The sequence below is a fragment of the Exophiala bonariae genome (genome assembly GCF_035927105.1).
Source record: "Exophiala bonariae strain CCFEE 5792 chromosome Unknown scaffold_2, whole genome shotgun sequence".
In the NCBI taxonomy this organism is placed as follows: domain Eukaryota; kingdom Fungi; phylum Ascomycota; class Eurotiomycetes; order Chaetothyriales; family Herpotrichiellaceae; genus Exophiala; species Exophiala bonariae.
In genome coordinates this window covers 1,118,635-1,137,780 of record NW_027042477.1, presented here as the reverse complement: position 1 = coordinate 1,137,780, position 19,146 = coordinate 1,118,635, and the positions used below count along the sequence as shown (strand labels likewise).

Below are 19,146 nucleotides of genomic sequence, written 5' to 3'. Positions count from 1 at the left end.
CAGCAATATCTAGTTAGTGTTGGGCCTTCCCTCTGGAAAACATTGCACAAACGTGAGAACGGCAGGAGCGGGCCCAAGTATGCTGGTGACCCCTGAAAGAGCAGCCTTGTACTATCTGGACCTGAGTCAGGTCAAATTTAGACGAGACTGATACATACCTTTTACAGCTAAAGTCCGCAATATGGAGTATCTAGTTAAGCAGCTTTGCAGGAGGATAGGAAACTTTAAATTTCAAGTTCTCGAGTTGAGAGATGTTCCCCCATTGACTGTCCATAAATACGAAAAAGGGACGAATTTCATCAGCCTGCCGCTGTTCATAATTGTAACGTTATGAAATAGTGAGTGCCGCCATAGGTTCATCTATATCTCGGCTTTCCTGCACGAAGTACTGTCCAAAGTGGCCTCCAGATATCCTCACTAGCATTCGTAATAATCGAGAGAACATCCACCAAATTATGATAGGATTGATCAAGCATACAAGGCGATGCGACAAGCAATTTGCAATGTTTGGTTTCTTAATCTCACCGGACACTGACTTCATTATTTAGTGTACAAGCAAGCAACGGTGGGCTTTGGATTCTTGATGCAACCTACCAATCTACGTCTTGTTTTAAGTGAGGTGCTGACAATCCAACAAATGATCAAATGATGCTCACTCAAGTGTGGGGAAATTCCAGGGGCTGATCCTCCTCATGAGGCTCCATGTCCCATGGGTGAACAAACCAACCAGCCAATGCTAGCCCCCACATGCATCAGCAATTGAAACAATATTCATGTTGTAGGATTATCTAAGTGGACAGGATTTACTGACTGGGACTGGCTATAATCACTGGGCAGTATTGGTACAACTCCTGCAATCAACATTTACCTTATTTAGTAATGACACAACATAAGATACTCGGGGTCCAAAACTACCCCTGTGAAACAAGGCAATGAATGCAGGCTGTACATGAAATCCCAGTTTACTGCTATAAAGAATTTATCATGACCGGGCCAGCTGGTGGGAAACTCTCTCATCATCAAAAGACATAGCCAGGAAACACTTGCATCGCCCCCAAGCTAGCCAGAGAAGTGACAGCACACTCCCAATCCAAGATTGCAACCGTCAACGCTCCCCATAGTCGGGTCTCAACATCCCAAGTTACAGCTTCTCATTCTACAACAATCACCTTGGCAATATGCTTTCCACCCGCTATTTCAGCATACTCATTTCCTCCCTTCTCGCCACCCACGCGACCGCGGGTGTGCTCTCGAAAAGGGCATGCAATATTGTCGATACAGTGCAGCATACATTTTACGGATTTCCCGACAATGATCCCCCAGGGCCTGCCACTGCATATGACTGTGGGCGTGACTTCGTCGCAGGGGGGATCGGCACCTTTGAGGATCCCCTCTCCATGGCAAGCGCCGAAGGGCAGTTCGAAGAGTGCGAAGTCGTATATGTCCCCTACCTGAAAAAATATGCACGATATGAGGACTACTGCCAGCAGTGCACTGACGACTGGGCACTGGGAATACATCATATCGATATTTGGACAGGTTCTCCGGATCGAAATGGAGGTGATAGTCAGATCGAATGTGAAAACAGTCTCACGCCCGACAACTCACTCTCAATCATCCGTAATCCAGCATCAGACCTAGAGGTTGACGCAGCAGTGCTTTTTGATCCAGCGACTGGTTTCTGCGACATCAGTCGTGTCAACCCGACATTCAATGCTGGCGATTTCTGTTGAGTGGCCCATTTTTGAGAAGCATGCTCCACGGGATTCTAGCCGGTAAACGATAACAATGAGGAGGGACAAGAGGAATATTGCGCGATGGAACTGTGGTTAAGGACGCTCGTTCGGAGTTCCCGTGAGCTTGGATATTCGATACTCGATAGAGGAAGTTTTACTCCAGGGTACGTACTAAGTTAAGGTTGAGTCAATAGTTTTTATGGTATCTATAAGGCGCGAGTCATTCCGAAGCATGCAGACGAACTCCCCTATCCGTCAAGCCAGAAATAGCACACCCCATGGACCTGGGCCACTGGCTGGCTGATGATGTGCAAACGGCTGCGCCGCCCCCTGAACTTTTGCTGGGGCAAATAGGCGATGGCGGCCCAAGCAGGCAAGGGGATCCTGACCATGACGAAAGCCAAGGCAAATGCTTGTGTGGATGTCAGGGGTAAGTAAACAGTGGTGACAACCTTGTACAATTTGGCTCCCGAAGCCAAGTTGGATTTTTCGTTGTTTGCATTCCCAACGTTCTTCAATCTTTAACACGCGGTTTCTTGTACGCGTTGTCTTCATTCATTCTCTATCTTCAGACGTTCTTTTTGTGTACCATTACATTCATTCATTTATTATACTTCTTACACGAATCCTATATACTTTCTTTCAACCACAAGTATGAAATCTGCAGCCATTGCCGTTCTTGCGGCTGCTCCTGCCGCTCTCGCAGCCGTTCGAGGCTTTAATTATGCCTCCCAGGGGCAGAACTACGACACCTTTGCTGCCCAGTTCAAGACTGCCGCTAGTCTGGAGGGTGCTAATGACTTCAGCAGTGCAAGGCTGTACACGATGATTCAAGAAGGAACGACAAACACACCTATTTCTGCTATCAAGGCTGCAATTGACACTAAGACTACCCTCCTTCTTGGTCTCTGGGCATCTGTCGACCAAACCGCCTTCAACAATGAACTTGCAGCCCTCAAGAGTGCTATTGAAACATACGGCTCCGACTTTGCGGATGCAGTAAGAGGTATCTCTGTCGGTAGCGAAGACCTCTACCGGATCTCGGCAATTGGTATTGAAAACGAGAGCGGTGTTGGTCAAAGTCCCAGTGTTCTTGTGGACTACATTGGCCAGGTTCGAAAGGCAATCCAAGGGACAAGCCTGAGCAGTAAGCCTATTGGTCACGTTGATACCTGGAATGTTTATGTCAACGAGTCGAACTCTGGCCTAATTTCTGCTTGCGACTTTCTCGGCTTGGATGAGTACGTTCAATTTGCATCGATACAACAATCTTGTATACTGATTCGATCTGCTTTAGATACCCCTACTTCCAGACGACTGATACCAACAACATCGAGAATGGCGGCGAACTATTTTTTGAGGCATATGACAAAGTCGCTGAATACGCAGGTGGTAAGCCCATCTGGATCACTGAAGCCGGATGGCCAACCTCTGGCAAGACATCAAATCTGGCGATCGCGTCCGTTGACAATGCCGAAACCTTCTGGCAGGATGTGTCGTGCGAGTTGCAACGTCGAGATATTGACTTCTGGTGGTACATTCTTGCCGACAGTGGTGCATCACCTTCCTTTGGCGTGAGCGAGAACGGCAAACCCTTGTACGACCTCACTTGCAAAGAACCCTCGAAATCAAACTCGACCTCAACCAGCTCTGGCTCATCCAACTCTACGGCAACAGGCTCGCATGGCTCCAGCGGTACTTCGGGTGCATCAACATCGCACAGCGGTGGTGCTACAGCCACTGGATCCAGCCCGGGGGGTACCAATGCTGCGGCCACGAGTCCAGGTGCTGGTTCGACCTTCGCTACTGCGACGCAAAATGGTGCATCCAGCACCTCTTCGTCTGGGGCTGGCAGTACATTCACCGCTGGTGCCTCTCACATGTCTAGCTCAGTGATGGGAGCTGCTGCAGGTGTCATTTTAGCATTCTTGGCCCTCTAGAGGGAGTCGGCACAAACCACTTGGCATCTGACTAAAACTATTGTTAAAAGCATTTGGATTCAACACATAGAGAGCAATCATGATAATATAGACTTTTGATACTACTCAAGAAACAGTGTTCTAACACTCAAATTTTCCGAAACATATCCAGATCATGCCCACTGGCTTCAAGGTACTTCATCACCCAAGAGATGATGCCAGTCACATGCCTAATAAGACCTGGTTGGGGACAGCTGGGCAAGGTGGCATTGTGGCATTTGGGAGCACGCACCGCCAGCCTCCAGGTAATCTTGGCCAACTGGGGTTTTTATTTCTCCAATTCCCGCTTCTTGGTGCTCTATGAGATTACCATACTCCACTAACTCCACCCTATTGAGACAGTCAATTGTAATTTGTGGGTAGGTATTTCCCACTACGGCCATTCTACATCAGAAATTAATGGTAGCGATGGACGAAGCTTTCTTCATCTTGATGTGCCGAGAAGCTCGTAGCCTTTAAAGCTTAGCCAGGCTTTGCGTGAGTAGAAGACATTGGACGGAGTGCCAGGTACCTCAAGAAGCCGAGAATTCGGCCTTCCCCAGCCCAGTCGGAGAAGCACAATTGTCTCGGGAAGTTCTTGATGCTGATCATTTGGACCTGAAGGAGAATGATTAGCAATCGGATCTGGGAAAGTTGAGTCGACATATTTGACGAGTCGACCCCCCGGTTTGCAGCTTATACCATACTCACACGACGGTAAGAGAGTCTACCCAAGACCCAGACTCAAAGTCGTCACTTTCATTGTGGGGGACGCGGGCCTGAGCTTGCAGATATCAGCAGCAAGTAGACATGGCTGGAGAAAACACCTCACTCCCAGCGACCACTCGACAATGGACCATGGATAAGTCTCGAGGCACCTGGCTGGACGCGCTTGAGCTCGAGAATGCCGCGCCCGTTCCTTCTCTCCGTGACACGGATTGCCTGGTCCGAATGGAAGCGGCCTCGCTGAATTATCGCGATGTAGCAATGCTACAGGGCAACTATCCGTATCCCTTCAACGCCGGCCTTGTCCCGGGATCTGACGGCGCTGGCGTCGTCATTGCTGTAGGAGGCCATGTCACAAACCTCAAAGTCGGCGATCGAGTCTGCACTCTATTCCACCAGGGATGGGAAAGCGGCCTGCTGACTGCTGACATACGGGCCACAACGCTAGGAAACTACTTTGATGGTGTGCTGCGTGAATTTGCAGTGTTTCCAGAGCATGGGCTCGTGCCGGTCCCGAGAAACTTGTCATCACTGCAAGCCGCTGCATTGCCGTGCGCGGCCGTCACTGCGTGGAATGCGCTGTTTGGGCTTGAGAGTCGCGTGCTGCAACGGGGCCAGACGATCCTTGTCCAGGGCACGGGAGGCGTGAGTCTGTTCGCCGCGCAATTCGCGCAGGGGCTCGGCGCGACCGTCATAGCGACGACGTCCTCCGAAGATAAAGCAGAGAAGCTGAGGAAAATGGGCGTTCAGCATGTGATTAACTACACAGATACCCCAGACTGGGGAGTGGTCGCTAGGAAGCTATCACCCGGTGGTCAGGGTGTCGATCACATCGTCGAAGTTGGCGGCAACAGCACGATACAGCAATCGTTCAGGGCGATCAAGATCGAGGGGGTAATCTCCATGATCGGCTTTTTGGGCGGCAAAGATGCGGCGACATCTGCTAACTTTATAGATTGCTTGACTACATTGTGTATTCTGCGTGGTGTTAATGTTGGCTCAAAGGAACAGTTCCTCGCCATGAATGAATTTATGGCCCTGAAGGAGATTGTGCCTGTTCTGGACGAGCGGGTTTTTGGGATGGACGAGCTAAAAGATGCTTATCGGTTCTTGTGGGATCGGAAGCAGTGGGGTAAGGTGGTGGTCAAGATAAGTTAGTGAACGGTAATCTGGGACAAGGCGATCCGCCTGGGGACTCAACCCGAAGGTGGTCAGAGTACTACTCCGATCTTGATCTCAGACGGAGTCTCAAATGCTTCTGATTGACGGCTTTTAATGACTTCCGCGGACCTTTCGCTAGATCTCCATGGTACTAGTGCTTCTCAGGAGAAGCGTTGTTTTCCGAGGTGTTGCCGTTTACTCTCACCGACGCTGTGTTACTAAACTCTAGCCTCTTCAACGCAATCGAAACAGTTCACCGATGATGAAATAGCACTGCAAGCAGAAAGGGTTCAAAGTGTGGTCTGAACTGCAAGGTAAAGTCATGTGTAATTGTCTGGGATGGATTGAACCAGGCTAAGGTATGAGGTTGCCGTGGGGGAAAAGCGGATGTAAGAAACATAATGAGGAGGACGAACAGCATAATCTCACGTCCATGTTGGTCTATGTTTATGGTCTCTAGAGCCATCTGGCAAATATTCCCGCAACATGAAAAGTCTAGGTGTGAATTCCTATTGCTGGCAAGATCGAAGCGCAGACTTGGTGGCATTACTGTGGTGTACAAGGACACCATTCCCGGCACAGAGCCACCCTTTCACGACTTGATGAGCACCCTCTTTTCCAGAGGTTCGTAAGCCCTTGGGTATTCGCGCTCTGTACTAGTGGGCGTTCCGAACACCAATTGGGACTTTAGCTTCCATGTTGATGGGTCTGGCAGGTCATAGGCCGCAGCAACATCGGCAACGAAGACCGGGTGGAAGTTGTAATGTTGAAGGTTACCACCGAGCCCTTCTGCCTCAAGCGCAGCCCATGCTATTTGATGTTAACGACTTCTCGCTCCTTTTTCTGGATTTTCCACATACCGATGAATTGATGAAGGCCACTCGAATGGTCAGAGACTATAATTTCACATCGATTGGTTAATTGTCCCACAACGGTTCGAACTTTCCGGAACTCACATTCGGTCAACATTGGCACGATCATAGGGCTCTTTTCGCCCAAAGCTTTGAGCGCGTCCTGGTCCTCATACCACAAGACGGTGCCATAAGAAGCTCGGTGCAGAGCAATCCGAGATACTACATGGTCCTTCATTGGGGAACCTTCCAATGCAGGCTCCATGTGCTTCAAGGCAATGTCCCAAAGTTGTTGATGTTTTGCACCGAGAAGAATGACTGCGCGGGCAGATTGAACATTGTATGTGGATGGGGCATGTTTTATCGTGGCTTCGATGATCTCCTGGATCTTGGAGTCTGGGATCGTTGACTCAGCCTTGAGTTTGTACAGTGACTTGCGAGCTTCAACGACTTCGAGGAATTTATCCGCCATGGTTAACTGAAAGATATGCTTAAGGGATGGTGTTCGACGTAAGTGAGCTTGTATGATTGAACCTCGAAAGGGCCTGCAGATCAAATGAGGTTTTCGTATGCTTGGGTTCTTGAATATGAAATTTAAGAACGAGACCGAGTATGACTTCCATCTTATAACATGTTATCAGGCACACTCGACTCTCTTTGGTACCACCACACCCAGACTGTTCAGGCACACCAAACCCTGCATTAGTGAGCAGAGGAGGGTCAGCCTCCCGATCTGATTCCTAAAACGTTCAAAATGCTCACCAGGTACCCACAATGTGCAGCTGCCGTAGCACTTCTCAAACAAGTTTCAGTTGGAAAGCGTTATCGCGGTCCAGGTGGACTCAAAGCACCGGTCGAGAAATTTGAAGTATTCGGCCGATAAACCTGTAAAGTGTGGGTCCAAGGTCGAACGCAACCCCCACAAACCTCCGAGGCAGCGATGCAGGACATCCATGGAGACTATGGACACGCTAGTCATGCCACAGATTTTGCCCGGGTTAATTCATCGAGAGAGCCTGATTTTAAGACAATTCAACCAATGAGATGTTGGCTTCTCCCTTGGGAACATGAGAACCAGAATGTACGAGATTCCAAAGGTCAAAGTGTGACAAGGATCGCGATGGGAGTGCATTGGCTGGGAAGTCTTTCCCACACCTTGTGACAATGCTGATGCAGGAACAAGGCATACGAGATATTGGACTAAGATAACATTGTGCTCTGGTCAGCGATGAACTCTGCGCATCAATCTATGTACACATTGTTCAGTAATCCTCAGCATGTATGGTGGTCAACAAACTGTAGCTTACGCTCCAGGACAATGTAGTTCAGACGAAACACGATACGAATCATGTTGCAGACTGGGCTAGAGCGGTGAGGGTTGACCTTTCGCAGCTCGAGATCACTGTTCGCATGAACAGGACTTGACGGTGAGGCGGCTCCTACCCGAAATGCTCCACGCCTCAGCCTGGGTCGCACTCAGGTTGAAAGCTGCACGGTGGCGGTTCAGACGTGTTCTTCGCTGAATAATTCAGGCTCCGCAATGCTTCTAATGTTTGGTCGAACGCGGAACAGAAGGACATCATCGATACCGGGTGTCGGCCGAGGCCAAGGTCCTGATCACGAGGGGAGCCTTGCGACACGTGATTGCAGACCAGGCGTTCCATGCACATCACCTACATATCTAAGGCAAAGGGAAAATGCGCCTTGGCAAAATAAGGATCGAAGATCGACAGTTGCAATGTCCTGTGCAGAACAGAGGGTGTCTGAAACAATGTGAATTGATGCCAAGTACCTATGTATATGCGAATTATTCTGTACTCCACGGAACGCCAATTTTCGCTCTTGCAAACCATAAGTATCATGACAAGTTCACCGAGATTTTTCGCTCGGAGTTTAACATCAGAATTCAAACATTGAGGAAGGTCTCAATGTAGCCTGCGAGGCTTGAACCGGCAATAGAAGTCGTGTTCCTTGACGAACCAGGCTGAAAGAGTAAAACATGATTAGTCGCGTCTTCTGCAAGAGTCCTCGATTGGGAGGGTGTTCTAGGATGTCAAACTCACCATTATGCAGTTTCCAATCTTTACTGGGATCATCAAATTGGACCTGAAGGAAATAGACGGTAAGCACATCTTCAAATAGGAGGGGCATGATTTAGGGGATAACTTACCTCGAATCGCCTCAAGAACGCAGGTATCAGCTTGTACATCTCCAATAGACTGATATTCTTGCCGATGCACGTTCTGGCCCCAGCACCGAATTGGAAGAGTGTACCGTTCATCTCCTTCAGTTGCTCGGGAGTGGCGTCCAGCCATCGTTCAGGAATGAAGGTGTCAACTTGCGACCCGAAGATCTCCTCTCGTTTGTGGATGACCCAGGCATTACATCCGACGATTGTGCCGCCGGGAATGAAATGCCCATCAATCTCAATACCCTGTGGCGGAGTTATACGCTCGAGAGGCAGGCCAGCGGCAGGGTGCATTCGAAAAGCCTCTTTGATGCAAGCATCTAGGTAAGGAAGTTTCTGAGACTCGGCCCATGTCACCGTACCAGCTGGAGAATCCGCGATCCTGCCCTCCTCGACCGCTTCATCCAACTCTTGCATCAATTTCTGATATGCCGGAGGGTTTCTCAGGAGATAATAGAATACAGCAGCCAAGCTAATAGCTGTCGTCTCTGAGCCAGCGAATGCCATCGAAACTGCCATGGTGAGAACACGCTGATCAGTCATGAACTCTGGACGATCATTCTGTGCCTTGAGGAACATGGAGAGGAGATCAGGTTTGGCAGTGCCCTTTTCAATTCCCTGGGCTTCCATCTCCTTGAAGCGCTCTGCCATTCGTTGCTTGGCGAAAGTAGCAACAGGAAACGCAAGTGGTTTAAATCCGAACTTGTCCAGGAGAAGTACAAGTGGGTTCTTGAGGAAAAGAAGGTCGAGGAATGGCATTTGGCCGACCTAAAAATATTATCAGCATGTCACAGATGACCTCTGGCGGTGTGGACTTACTGGAGCAACATAGGAGAATAGCCTCCCGAGGTAGCCAATCATGCCGTCCACATCCACATTATTCTCTAGAAATCCGTGGCGCTTGCTGTAGGTGATCTGGCCGATGACCTTCATAAAGATCAGTAACAGTATCTAGCTTCGGTTGAATACGACTTACATCAAAAGCAAAGAATTGCAACCACTCGGCAAAGTCGCAGACTTTGTTGGGATTGGCATAGAGCTTCTCTGTCTGATCCAAGAATAACTCCACAGTCTCCGTTACCGAGGGCTCATAGTTGACCAACTGGCTCATAGAAAAGGCGTTGTTGACTGATCTGCGGAGGTTTGCATGGTACGACTCATCCACTGTGGAGAATAAAGACGGTAGCCGTTTGCCCTCGCTGACGGCCTGTTGTACTGGGTAGAATCCGGACTTGGAAAGTCAGCCATGTTTCAATAACACGAGTGAAAACAACTGACCTTTGTGAAGCCCTTGTTCAATCCGTATATCGTCTTCAAAGTTTTGGGGTTTGCGAATGACAGAGAATTGGGTCCTAGCCTCACGATGTCACCATGTTTGCGGTGCAACGCGAGATGTGTGATATCGGGTCGCCGTCCATATACATCAACAACTCTCCACCAGTTAGTAAATCTCGCCAACACCGGTCCAGGATATTTGTTTAGTCCATGATTGAAATAGTTGCTCAGGAGATATGCGATGCCAACTACCACCACAGCATACGGCCAGTTTGCTAGAAGCAAAGGTACAATCGATTCAAGCATTTTCGTGCTTTAATTGGTAAGTTGATCACTCAGTTCTCCTCAACGACTTTGGCCAGTTTGTGTGCTCACGGAGTATTAAGGATAGAAGACGTGGCAGCAGGACATCATATTAAGTCATATTCCGAGGGCATTCAAGAACAGATCGAGCTCATATCTAGCAGACAACGCCGATGGCCATGGGCCAACTGTCCGTCCAATCTGTGTGAATCAACCGGCTACCGGAGGAAGATAAGTGGCCAAATATTGTTCGGCAGTTCATTTTGAGCGAGGGGTTGGCTGGTGACAGGCCGCTGGATGGAGTTACCATTTGCAAGGCCAGCGAATTAGGTCGAGGTCTTATGTCATGTCTAGTGCGGCTATGATTTGTGCTAGATGTACGAGTACAAAGGCCGACACAAGAGGCACGGCATATGTGTTAGAAGTAGAACCATGCCAGGGTTGTGAGAGTCGAACGGGTACGGGCGCCCGATGCCATGTGGGGACAGGGTGACAATTCTGTGGGGAAGAAAGAGAAATAGCTAAGATGATCAAACAACAAGTACTTGCAGTTATGTAACTACCAACCTACAAAACAGTCCTACGGCTCTATGCAGCAGGAGAGATTTCTTGGTGGCAGATGATTTTATGTCCCTAATCGATCGCATTCGATGGACAGGCTGAGAGACAAGATGACCAGAGCCGTGCGACAGAGATGACGATTCTCCAAAACCTTGGCGAGGGGTGACGGCAGATTGTCCCGGTCGAACTGCCGAGGAAGGACCACTGCTCACATACTCCAGACAAGGCTGAAGTCCAAACACAGACTCAGGTTGAAGGGTTGCAACTGCCGATAGGATTGTACCGAGGGTAATCTCCCTAGATCTGGCCCTAAGAATCTAAATCAGGTGCGAGGTGCTGAGACCGAAACCTCCGTCGTACATGCTTATCGGCAGTTCACTTTGATTGTGTATGGGGTCTTAGGAAAAACCACCAGTCTATGGCCGGCCACGTATGAGCTTTCGTCAAGGACTTTAAATGGTAGGCAGCATGGGGAACGAAGAGAAGGGCACGTCAAGAAAAGCTCAATTGAAATTCCATTCTGAAGGCAACGATGTTCAAGGCAAGAACATATGTTACACGATTCCAAGCTGACCTTAAAGATGGCCCTCTTGAGATAGTAGAACAAAATTCCTCCTATACCGAGTTGCTCTATGCTTTTGGGGTTTACTGCAAGAACTGATTTCACTGGTGGCAATTCCGATCTTGCTCTTGCAAATGCATTATCCCGACATAGGGTCGAAGGCTCCGCGACAACAGGAAGCGTTTTGACGTATGGTCAGTGAATGTGCCCTTTACAAAGACAAATCGGTTGGTGTTCGAAAAGGATGATGTGATATGATGATCGATGTGCGTTGTGATTGATGATTCTGCAAGTGTTCGGCTTGATCGAATACGTCAGACGTATGCTCTATTTACCTCCCAGACTCGGGAAGGCAGTAGTATCGTCGACTGCGACCTGAGAGCCGGAGGCTTCATTGCCACCACGGCCACGGCCGCCACGACCGCGATATTCACCTCGTTCACCACGACCTCGGCCGCGGCCACGGAAATCGCCACGATCGCCACGATCAGGACGCTCGCTACGTTCAGGACGTTCGGAACGGTCACCACGATCGCCACCGCGGAACTCGCCACGACCACGACCACGACCGCCTCGGCCACCACCACGAGAATCGCGCGCTTGCTCCTTGAAGCTGTAGTCAATGTCGAGGAACTCCTTCTTGGGCTCCCGAGCACGCTCGCGTTTGGCCTTTTCCTCACCCTTGAAGTAATCTTCGTCCTCCTCTTTGGTGATCTCCTTTCCAGATTTCCACTTCTTGTTCTCCTTGGATCCCTCGTTAGGTGCACGGGCTTCTTTGAGACCGAGATCACTCAATTTCTTGGAAGCTTGTTCGGCCAAGTAATCAGCGTAGGATTTGCTGTTGTCTTCTGGCTCGGGCTCTTGTTCGGGCAACGCATCGCCACCAGAAGTAGCAGCTGGAGCCTCTGCGTTAGCATCCCAGCCGCCTTCTTTGACTTCTTGTGAAGCGATAGCTTCGCCTGCTTTCTCATCCGCCCATTCACCTTCACCGGTGTTTTCTCCCCAGCCATGTCCAACTTGTTTCTCGTGATCCCTTGAGGCAAGTTAGCTCAAAACACACGGTGATTGATGGGACACCCACGCTCTGTCAGTACGACTGTGACGATCGCCGCCGCGACGAGGGCCGCCAGAACCACGGCCGCCACGTCGAGCACCACGATTGCCATCTTCAGTCTTTTCACCAGTGCCTTGATCACGGTTGTAGTTTCGGCCAGTGGTACGATTGCGATATGCTTGTACTCATCAGTCATGTCGATCTTCATTGATTGTTGCCCAGTATTCATTTACCTGCTTCACTTCCGGAGAATCCACCACCACGTCGCCCACCACGGCCTCCGCGACTACTCACACCCGAATCTGCAGGTGCAGAAGCAGGCGCATCACGTTTTCCAAGACGAGCTGTGGGTTTCTCAATGGTTTTGGTGGGTGGTTCGGGTTCGCGATCAGAATCTTGATCCGAGGTGTTGCCTGAGAGTGAGTTGGTTAGGTTGGTGCTATAGCAGAAGCGCAGAAACTCATACCCAAAAGCTCGTAGAGGTTCTGGAGATAATGAATATTAGCTGGTTGTAGCTCAAATGGAGACTGTCTTCTCAAAATTGATGCTCACCTTGCTCTTGACGTCCGCCATGACGTTTACCTCTCGAGCGCCTTCCGTGAAGGCGTGCTTTACTGAAACTCCAACTTTAGCTGAGATGAGTGAGACTCTCGACCGAGACAACAGTCCTCAAATGCAGGACGGTGTCAAGTCGAGTGGGATGTGTGCCTGACAGATGAGGGTGCAACTTGCAAAGTTCCGGTAAATTGGTGCAATTGTTCTGCACTGCAATGAATTGAGTGATTAGTTTGGCTCTAAGCCATCAACGGGTTAGCGGTGCTTGGCGTCAGGGCAAATACTCATCACGTGAGCACCTCATCAATTTCAAGTTGCATCTTCAACCTGAAAGATGTACTGCTACCCGCTGCAAGTACTCAATCATCTAATGAATCACAAGGTTCAAGAGGGTTTCGGAAGGAATCCTGCAGAACTGGTGAGTGGTGATTGACTGAGTGCCCTTCCGAGTTCAAGGTTACAACTCCGAACCTCAACTCGTCGGACGAAGTCATTTCGGGGACCGCCTTAGAAAACATTTACAGTATTTCTCACCAGTTAACTATGTACATGCATGCAAATTATGGTATCCTGTGGTCGTCGAAGTTGGACCAAGGGAATGCAAAACGAAAAACGTATAATGTGCCTCCCAGTAGTCCCACTTTACGCCTTCGCTAAGTCCACCTCCCAGTACAATGCTATGGTGAACAAATGTCCACATTCCAAAGAAAAATGTAGGTATCATATCGTTCCCATGTCCCAATAAATCATCTTCTGGGTTGCATTGGAGGATAAGTGTAAGGATTAGGAAAATGCATACTAGCAGTCAGGCCGAACGGATCTGCATCCAGCATGGGGTCATAGGGATCGATCAGAGATCCTATGCCTCCGCCACCATCGCTTGCTCCACTTGTTGTCATGGGCGGAGAAGCGTGCATCCCTATCGACATCGCGGTCGAGGTAGTTGGTGGTAATCGAAAGTTCGGAATGAATGAATCGGTATCGACGTCTTCGGCATCCATTTCGTCGACGATGTCCGGCTGGGCATCGTACTCCTGTTCTGTACTCACGGATTCAGTCTAGGACGAACAAAGCTCCACAAGCAGGGGGGAAGGGGGAGAGGAAGGGGTCAGCTTGCCGAGTTGAGAATAATGCTTCTGGAATGAAGCAGGGTAATAACTGTCCTGCACTGTGGGTGTTGGTTGAGTTCGGGGAGGATAAGGCTGGGTCGTCGCCGGGTGTGACATTGTCCGAGCATGTGATCTTGGCTGGGATGCATAGGAAGGATGCTGTGGAGGCAATGGCCGTGCCTGTGGTTGTTGCTGCGGTTGCTGGGATCCAGCAATGTCGGTTGCCGGTGAGGTCATGCCACCATGCATAGCAAAACCGGGGGATCTCGCCGTGGAAGGTGAGGACTGCTGTGAAGGGGGGGTAGGCTGTGCTGTAGGTGAGCCGGCAAAATTCCGTTGTCCACCAATCTGGGAAGATGAATTTACAGTCTGAATAGGTGGCGCCATCACAGGTCGATTACGAGCCTGTTGCTGTCGACTCAACATGGCCTTCTGCATTGGCGATGCCTGCCCGGTTACGGGAGGTCCTCGATGAGGGCGGAGGTTGGGGCTCCCTTTTAATGCTAGTTCAGCCTGGACATCGATACCTATAGTCGATGGTGAGTGGTGAACACATGCATGGAACAGTTCAAGATTTACCTTTTTCAAGCAGGATGCGTTCTAGGAGGGAGTTTTTGTACCTCAGCATGAGACACTCATCGGCGGCAGCACGGTGACTTTGCTGTAGGTTTTGCAAAGTTTCTTCATGATGCTGAATGGTCGTCTCTAGTTGCTTGATATACTCGGTTCGTCGTTCGCGGAACGCTGCCTGGGCTTGACGATTGCGTTGTTTCCGTTCTTCAGATGTCGCATAAATCTAGATGCATCCATGAGTGAATTGCTTCTTCTCATCTCCGCCACGAGTCCATCGTGCTTACTGGTTTCCTTCCGCCTTTGCGCTTAGGAGCAGGTGTCGGTTCCGGATTGGGTTGCTCGGAGCTTCCTTCAAGAGTATCATTGCCATCGACAGAGGATGGTGTGTCGGACAGATAGTCTTCGATGCTTAGCTCGCGCTTTGGTACCACAGCATCGGGTATTGTGACGTCGGTGTTGGCGACGGAGCCCATGCCTTCTCCAGGGCCCAGGCTACCGAGTCTAATGCAACGTGCCTGGCATAAGCGCCGATACGGGTCGAGATCAATGACCAGGATAGCAGATTAGACGCGCGCCTGGTCTGGGAGAATTGATAACAGTAACGTAAGAAGAGAGATAGGTGACAATCAGAAATAGAGATAAGAGACGTAAAGCAATGAACAGGGCCGGAGGCGGAATGTTGTGAGGTAATTCAATGAGCTAACAAAAATTTGCACGCTTTGACAAGAGGGGAGAGGTGCGGAGGAGACAAGAGGGGCCAGTCGCTCAGGATTGGTAGCAGTTTTCACATTCGATGAAGGGTCCAAGCTTTGCAGGATACTGTCTCTCTCCTGGAGAAAGCAGGTTGGAAGAGTTAGGCGAGGACTTTGTTCAAGGACGCGTTTCAGTCTCGGAATTGAGAAGCAAAACCATGCTGGCAGCGATGGGGCCTTGGGGAAAAGTGATGCGCAGCGTGGAACTGGGTTCCGAATTCGCTCAGAGGGTGGTATACGGGTCTCGGGCGATCATGGTCCTTCCACATGTGGTTTGGAGGTGGGGGTTCAGAATCCTAGCAAGTTAGCAACCAACATCTCGCTTCGTCCTCTGACGAGGTTGTTCGCATCTGAAGCAAAGCAGCGTGAAAACTCTGCCATTGCATTCGGACATTGGAACCAATACGCCACGTGGAAGAAAATTTTCACTGCTTGGGACGGGGGATAGCTGGGGCACCAATGAAGCAGTACGCCATCCGCGAACCATGCCCAGATCCAGCATAGAGAAGCAAACTAGAGCTCAAGATAGAAAGGCTCGAGCAAGGCTGATCGAACGTCAGGCGAGCGCCTTTGCACATCAGATGTTCCACTAATCACGCCTAGGAGCGACAAGAACAACCTGAATGTCACTAGCCCCTGTTTAGTGGAAACCCCCGCCTTTTAGTTTGATCGCCTTTCTCCGTGGAGGGAACGACCCCCCAGCAGGCCCTCCGTGCACCGTGGTGGCCTGCCCAGTGCCGCCCTTAATTGGAGGACATTGGAGGACACCCATGGTGCTCACTGGTCAGTGGTCACGCAGTCCCGGCGAAGCCTAAGAGCCCCTAACGGCGCCTACCGCATCTCCCTGTGCACAAAACTTGGTAGGGATCTGACACCTAAAACTACCCCTACGAAGTACTCCGTAATCTTGGTAGAGTTCGAAGTTGGGACCAACCTCCTTTCTGAAAACCACGGTACCCGCCGAGGAGGTGCAGCCCCGTGACTATCTTGATTCGGATTGCCAATGTCATTTTACGAACTCTACCGTGTCCAGGAGAGCACCTGAGCTTGAATGGGCTGGCACGGCAGGGTATTGGATATCCTCTCCAACGAGAAGTTGCCGACCGTCTCAACATTGTTGCTGCACTATGGCTTGGACTGGTCCAACAATGATTCACATGGGAACATGGACGTGCAGTTTGCCAATTGTGAGAATCACGCGAACCCGTCATGTTCGACCCAAGTAGCTGTCCTGAGTCACGCCCTGTCCTGAGTCACGCCCTGTCAATAGCCCACGGCCTGCAGCCTGTAGTGCTGGGGATTAGAGATCTTCCAATTCAAGTCCCGAACTTCCAACTGGAAGTTGGCAGATCATTGATTCCCCGCCCAGCAGTCACTGCAGCCACAATCACTAACTACCTCCTGTACAGTGATGGGGAAGCAAGTGGGAGTGAGGTATCCGTACCGAGTACTAGGGCTGCAAGAGCGAAAAGGTTGTCGCACAACTCGTTTGTCACCAACATGGAGTGTTCACCGATATTGCACTCTGGGTATCGGTACCTGTAAGGTGACTACCTAAGCAGGTAGGTCTGGAAAGATCGTAAAGGGTCCTTGCCAGGAGCAGAGGGAGCATCTCCTAATTATGTAGCCAGCGGAGGTATTACTATGTTGTTCTGTGTCGCTCTTGCCCTTGGGACACGATGCTCACCCAAGGCAGCAACCTGCCTCACAGTGCAGCCCTAGTACTCGGTAGGGACAAATCCTCACTACCGACTCCTCTGCAACACTGCTTGGTAAACACATTTCGTCAAGATTCTTTCGTCTCAAATACAAACACCACAATCTCTTCATTTGTTCTTTGATGAATTCACGACAACTCAGCCTGCCCCTCCGACAGGTGCAGGAGAGGCGATCATCAGCAAGCATCTTTTCCCGGAGCATAGGCGGCTCTCGTCAGAACTCCATCCAAGACTTGCCTTCGTGGAAAGTACCTGAATTGGAAGACACCAGTAAAGTCATCCCCGATCGTGGCAGGGCAGAGTCTCCTGTACGAAGAGCTTTGAATAGAGCAGCTCAGTCCTCCGAACTCCTTCGGCCTTCCTTCGCTCGTACCTTTGTCCGAACAAACTCACCACACGATGTCCTGGACAATGGAAGTCTAAAACATCCCCGAGTTGAGATTTCGATCCGTCTGGCCTCACCTTTGTTTGTGGGTGGTGGAACTGCTGAAGGTCAACTGTCAATTCAGGTTGACGGTAAAGCACCCCGAAAGCCAAAGACGAAGCCCATTTACATCTCAAAGGCATCTATTGATATCATCGGTGTGGAAGAAATCAGCGATGGCAGACGTTAGGTATTTCTGTCACTCGCTACGGAATTATTCGACGACAACAATTCACCACCTCCGTCCTTGGTCATTTCACCTCACCCCGAGGAAGGTCCAGAACTATGGTGGGAATTGAAGTCTGCCAATGCCATCGTTCCTTTTTGTGTCAATCTACCATTGAAGCTGGGCCCCCCTCCGTATTCCTCCAGACAAGCAGCAATTCGATATCTCCTCTGCCCATCAGTCACAATAAAAGTTGGAGATAAGAGAAGCACAATCAGACAGACTTGGAGCGTTCAAATGCTCACGATACACGATCCGGAGAAAGCATTGGCCAGTCTCTCGAGTCCTCTGATTGCGGCAGACACGCTTTATCTCTCGCGTGAACCGGATATACAGACCGTCAAGCTCACAGCTGGACTACATCGACAGACGTGGGTCAACGGGGCACTCATATTCATTGATGTCCATATCTCCAATAACACCCCCAGAAATATCAAGAAGATCGAGGTACAGTTGGAAAAGACAATTCTGTGGTATACCCATCCTCCATTTGGCACGTCGGAAAAGACTGTTCATTATCTACGCCTCCCCCGCAAGACTGATACGGATATAGTCAGTGTCAATGCTATCAAGAGCTCGACTACTTGGGATGGTATTGGTGCTCACTCATCCGACGTCAGGACAATCGAGCTTGAAGCTCCTAGGGGTCATGTTACCATCAGTACCGGAAGGTACTTTGAAATTCGATATATCGTGAACGTGGTAGTCACCGTGAAAATGTTCAAGACCGTTGCCGTTCAACTTCCGGTCACGATCATACCCATCAACTCCCTCGATGTCTTACCGAATTCTCTAGCTCAGGTTGCTGCTTCCATCGAAGCAAAAAGGACAAAGACCGTACCGGTTGGTGTGGATTCTCGTGCTCGTCCCTCGTTCCAGCAGGGGCAGGCATTCACTGCACCGGTAGGACAGTCTTTGGAAAAGATGCGCCACAGCAGGATCAGATCTCAATCTGAGGATGTTGAGTCTCTAACTCGTCATGTCGACAGCTCCCCACGTCGATTTGCTCATATCCACAGCCACAGCCACTGTGTAGGCGGACTGAATCAAACAAAATTTGACGGGAACCTGAAGGAGATGCCGGCTGAACCAGAGGGACCCAAATTGCCAAGACTTCAAGTTTCAACCTCGGGACTTGGATTTTCAGAGTCAGAGTTTGAAGTTCCGGCAGATTCGCCTCTGAAGAAAGTCATGTTAAGTGAGCAGGAGCGGAATATGCTCATCCAACAGAAAGAACTCAAAAGTCGGGATCAACGCAATATGAGGAAAGGGAGAAAGCCCAGTCAAGATACAGATCGGGGCCATAGAGCACGACCCAGTAAAGACCAGGCAAGCTGGAATAATGTGGCAGGCAGCATGATCAATTTGGCTTGATTCTATGTGGCTAAGTATGAGCATCACACAACATAGCTGT

The 19,146-nt window shown here is 50.0% G+C and overlaps 8 protein-coding genes across 8 annotated transcripts; 4 read left to right on the top strand and 4 right to left on the bottom strand.

Moving 5' to 3' along the window:
* Positions 1 to 1,178: 1,178 nt before the first annotated feature.
* Positions 1,179 to 1,733, top strand: LTR84_004929 (uncharacterized protein; the record flags this gene model as incomplete). The annotated part of the gene is made up of 1 exon (XM_064848502.1): positions 1,179 to 1,733. The coding sequence occupies one exon, from the start codon at positions 1,179 to 1,181 to the stop codon at positions 1,731 to 1,733; it is 555 nt and encodes a 184-aa protein (XP_064711126.1).
* Positions 1,734 to 2,390: 657 nt separating this feature from the next.
* LTR84_004928 (uncharacterized protein) lies at positions 2,391 to 3,676 on the top strand (the record flags this gene model as incomplete). The annotated part of the gene is made up of 2 exons (XM_064848501.1): positions 2,391 to 2,977; positions 3,034 to 3,676. 2 exons carry the CDS (start codon positions 2,391 to 2,393, stop codon positions 3,674 to 3,676), a joined length of 1,230 nt encoding a protein of 409 aa, XP_064711125.1.
* An 828-nt stretch (positions 3,677 to 4,504) lies between these two features.
* LTR84_004927 (uncharacterized protein) lies at positions 4,505 to 5,578 on the top strand (the record flags this gene model as incomplete). The annotated part of the gene is made up of 1 exon (XM_064848500.1): positions 4,505 to 5,578. One exon carries the CDS (start codon positions 4,505 to 4,507, stop codon positions 5,576 to 5,578), a length of 1,074 nt encoding a protein of 357 aa, XP_064711124.1.
* Positions 5,579 to 6,173: 595 nt separating this feature from the next.
* LTR84_004926 (uncharacterized protein) lies at positions 6,174 to 6,904 on the bottom strand (the record flags this gene model as incomplete). The annotated part of the gene is made up of 3 exons (XM_064848499.1): positions 6,174 to 6,391; positions 6,442 to 6,477; positions 6,538 to 6,904. The coding sequence occupies 3 exons, from the start codon at positions 6,902 to 6,904 to the stop codon at positions 6,174 to 6,176; spliced, it is 621 nt and encodes a 206-aa protein (XP_064711123.1).
* Positions 6,905 to 8,338: 1,434 nt separating this feature from the next.
* LTR84_004925 (uncharacterized protein) lies at positions 8,339 to 10,201 on the bottom strand (the record flags this gene model as incomplete). The annotated part of the gene is made up of 6 exons (XM_064848498.1): positions 8,339 to 8,367; positions 8,496 to 8,538; positions 8,603 to 9,388; positions 9,440 to 9,547; positions 9,597 to 9,851; positions 9,899 to 10,201. 6 exons carry the CDS (start codon positions 10,199 to 10,201, stop codon positions 8,339 to 8,341), a joined length of 1,524 nt encoding a protein of 507 aa, XP_064711122.1.
* A 1,447-nt stretch (positions 10,202 to 11,648) lies between these two features.
* On the bottom strand, positions 11,649 to 12,948 carry LTR84_004924 (uncharacterized protein; the record flags this gene model as incomplete). The annotated part of the gene is made up of 5 exons (XM_064848497.1): positions 11,649 to 12,354; positions 12,403 to 12,553; positions 12,609 to 12,788; positions 12,842 to 12,860; positions 12,928 to 12,948. The coding sequence occupies 5 exons, from the start codon at positions 12,946 to 12,948 to the stop codon at positions 11,649 to 11,651; spliced, it is 1,077 nt and encodes a 358-aa protein (XP_064711121.1).
* Positions 12,949 to 13,676: 728 nt separating this feature from the next.
* LTR84_004923 (uncharacterized protein) lies at positions 13,677 to 15,085 on the bottom strand (the record flags this gene model as incomplete). The annotated part of the gene is made up of 4 exons (XM_064848496.1): positions 13,677 to 13,969; positions 14,090 to 14,566; positions 14,619 to 14,835; positions 14,897 to 15,085. 4 exons carry the CDS (start codon positions 15,083 to 15,085, stop codon positions 13,677 to 13,679), a joined length of 1,176 nt encoding a protein of 391 aa, XP_064711120.1.
* Positions 15,086 to 17,969: 2,884 nt separating this feature from the next.
* Positions 17,970 to 19,106, top strand: LTR84_004922 (uncharacterized protein; the record flags this gene model as incomplete). Its single annotated transcript, XM_064848495.1, has 1 exon — positions 17,970 to 19,106. One exon carries the CDS (start codon positions 17,970 to 17,972, stop codon positions 19,104 to 19,106), a length of 1,137 nt encoding a protein of 378 aa, XP_064711119.1.
* Positions 19,107 to 19,146: the final 40 nt, after the last annotated feature.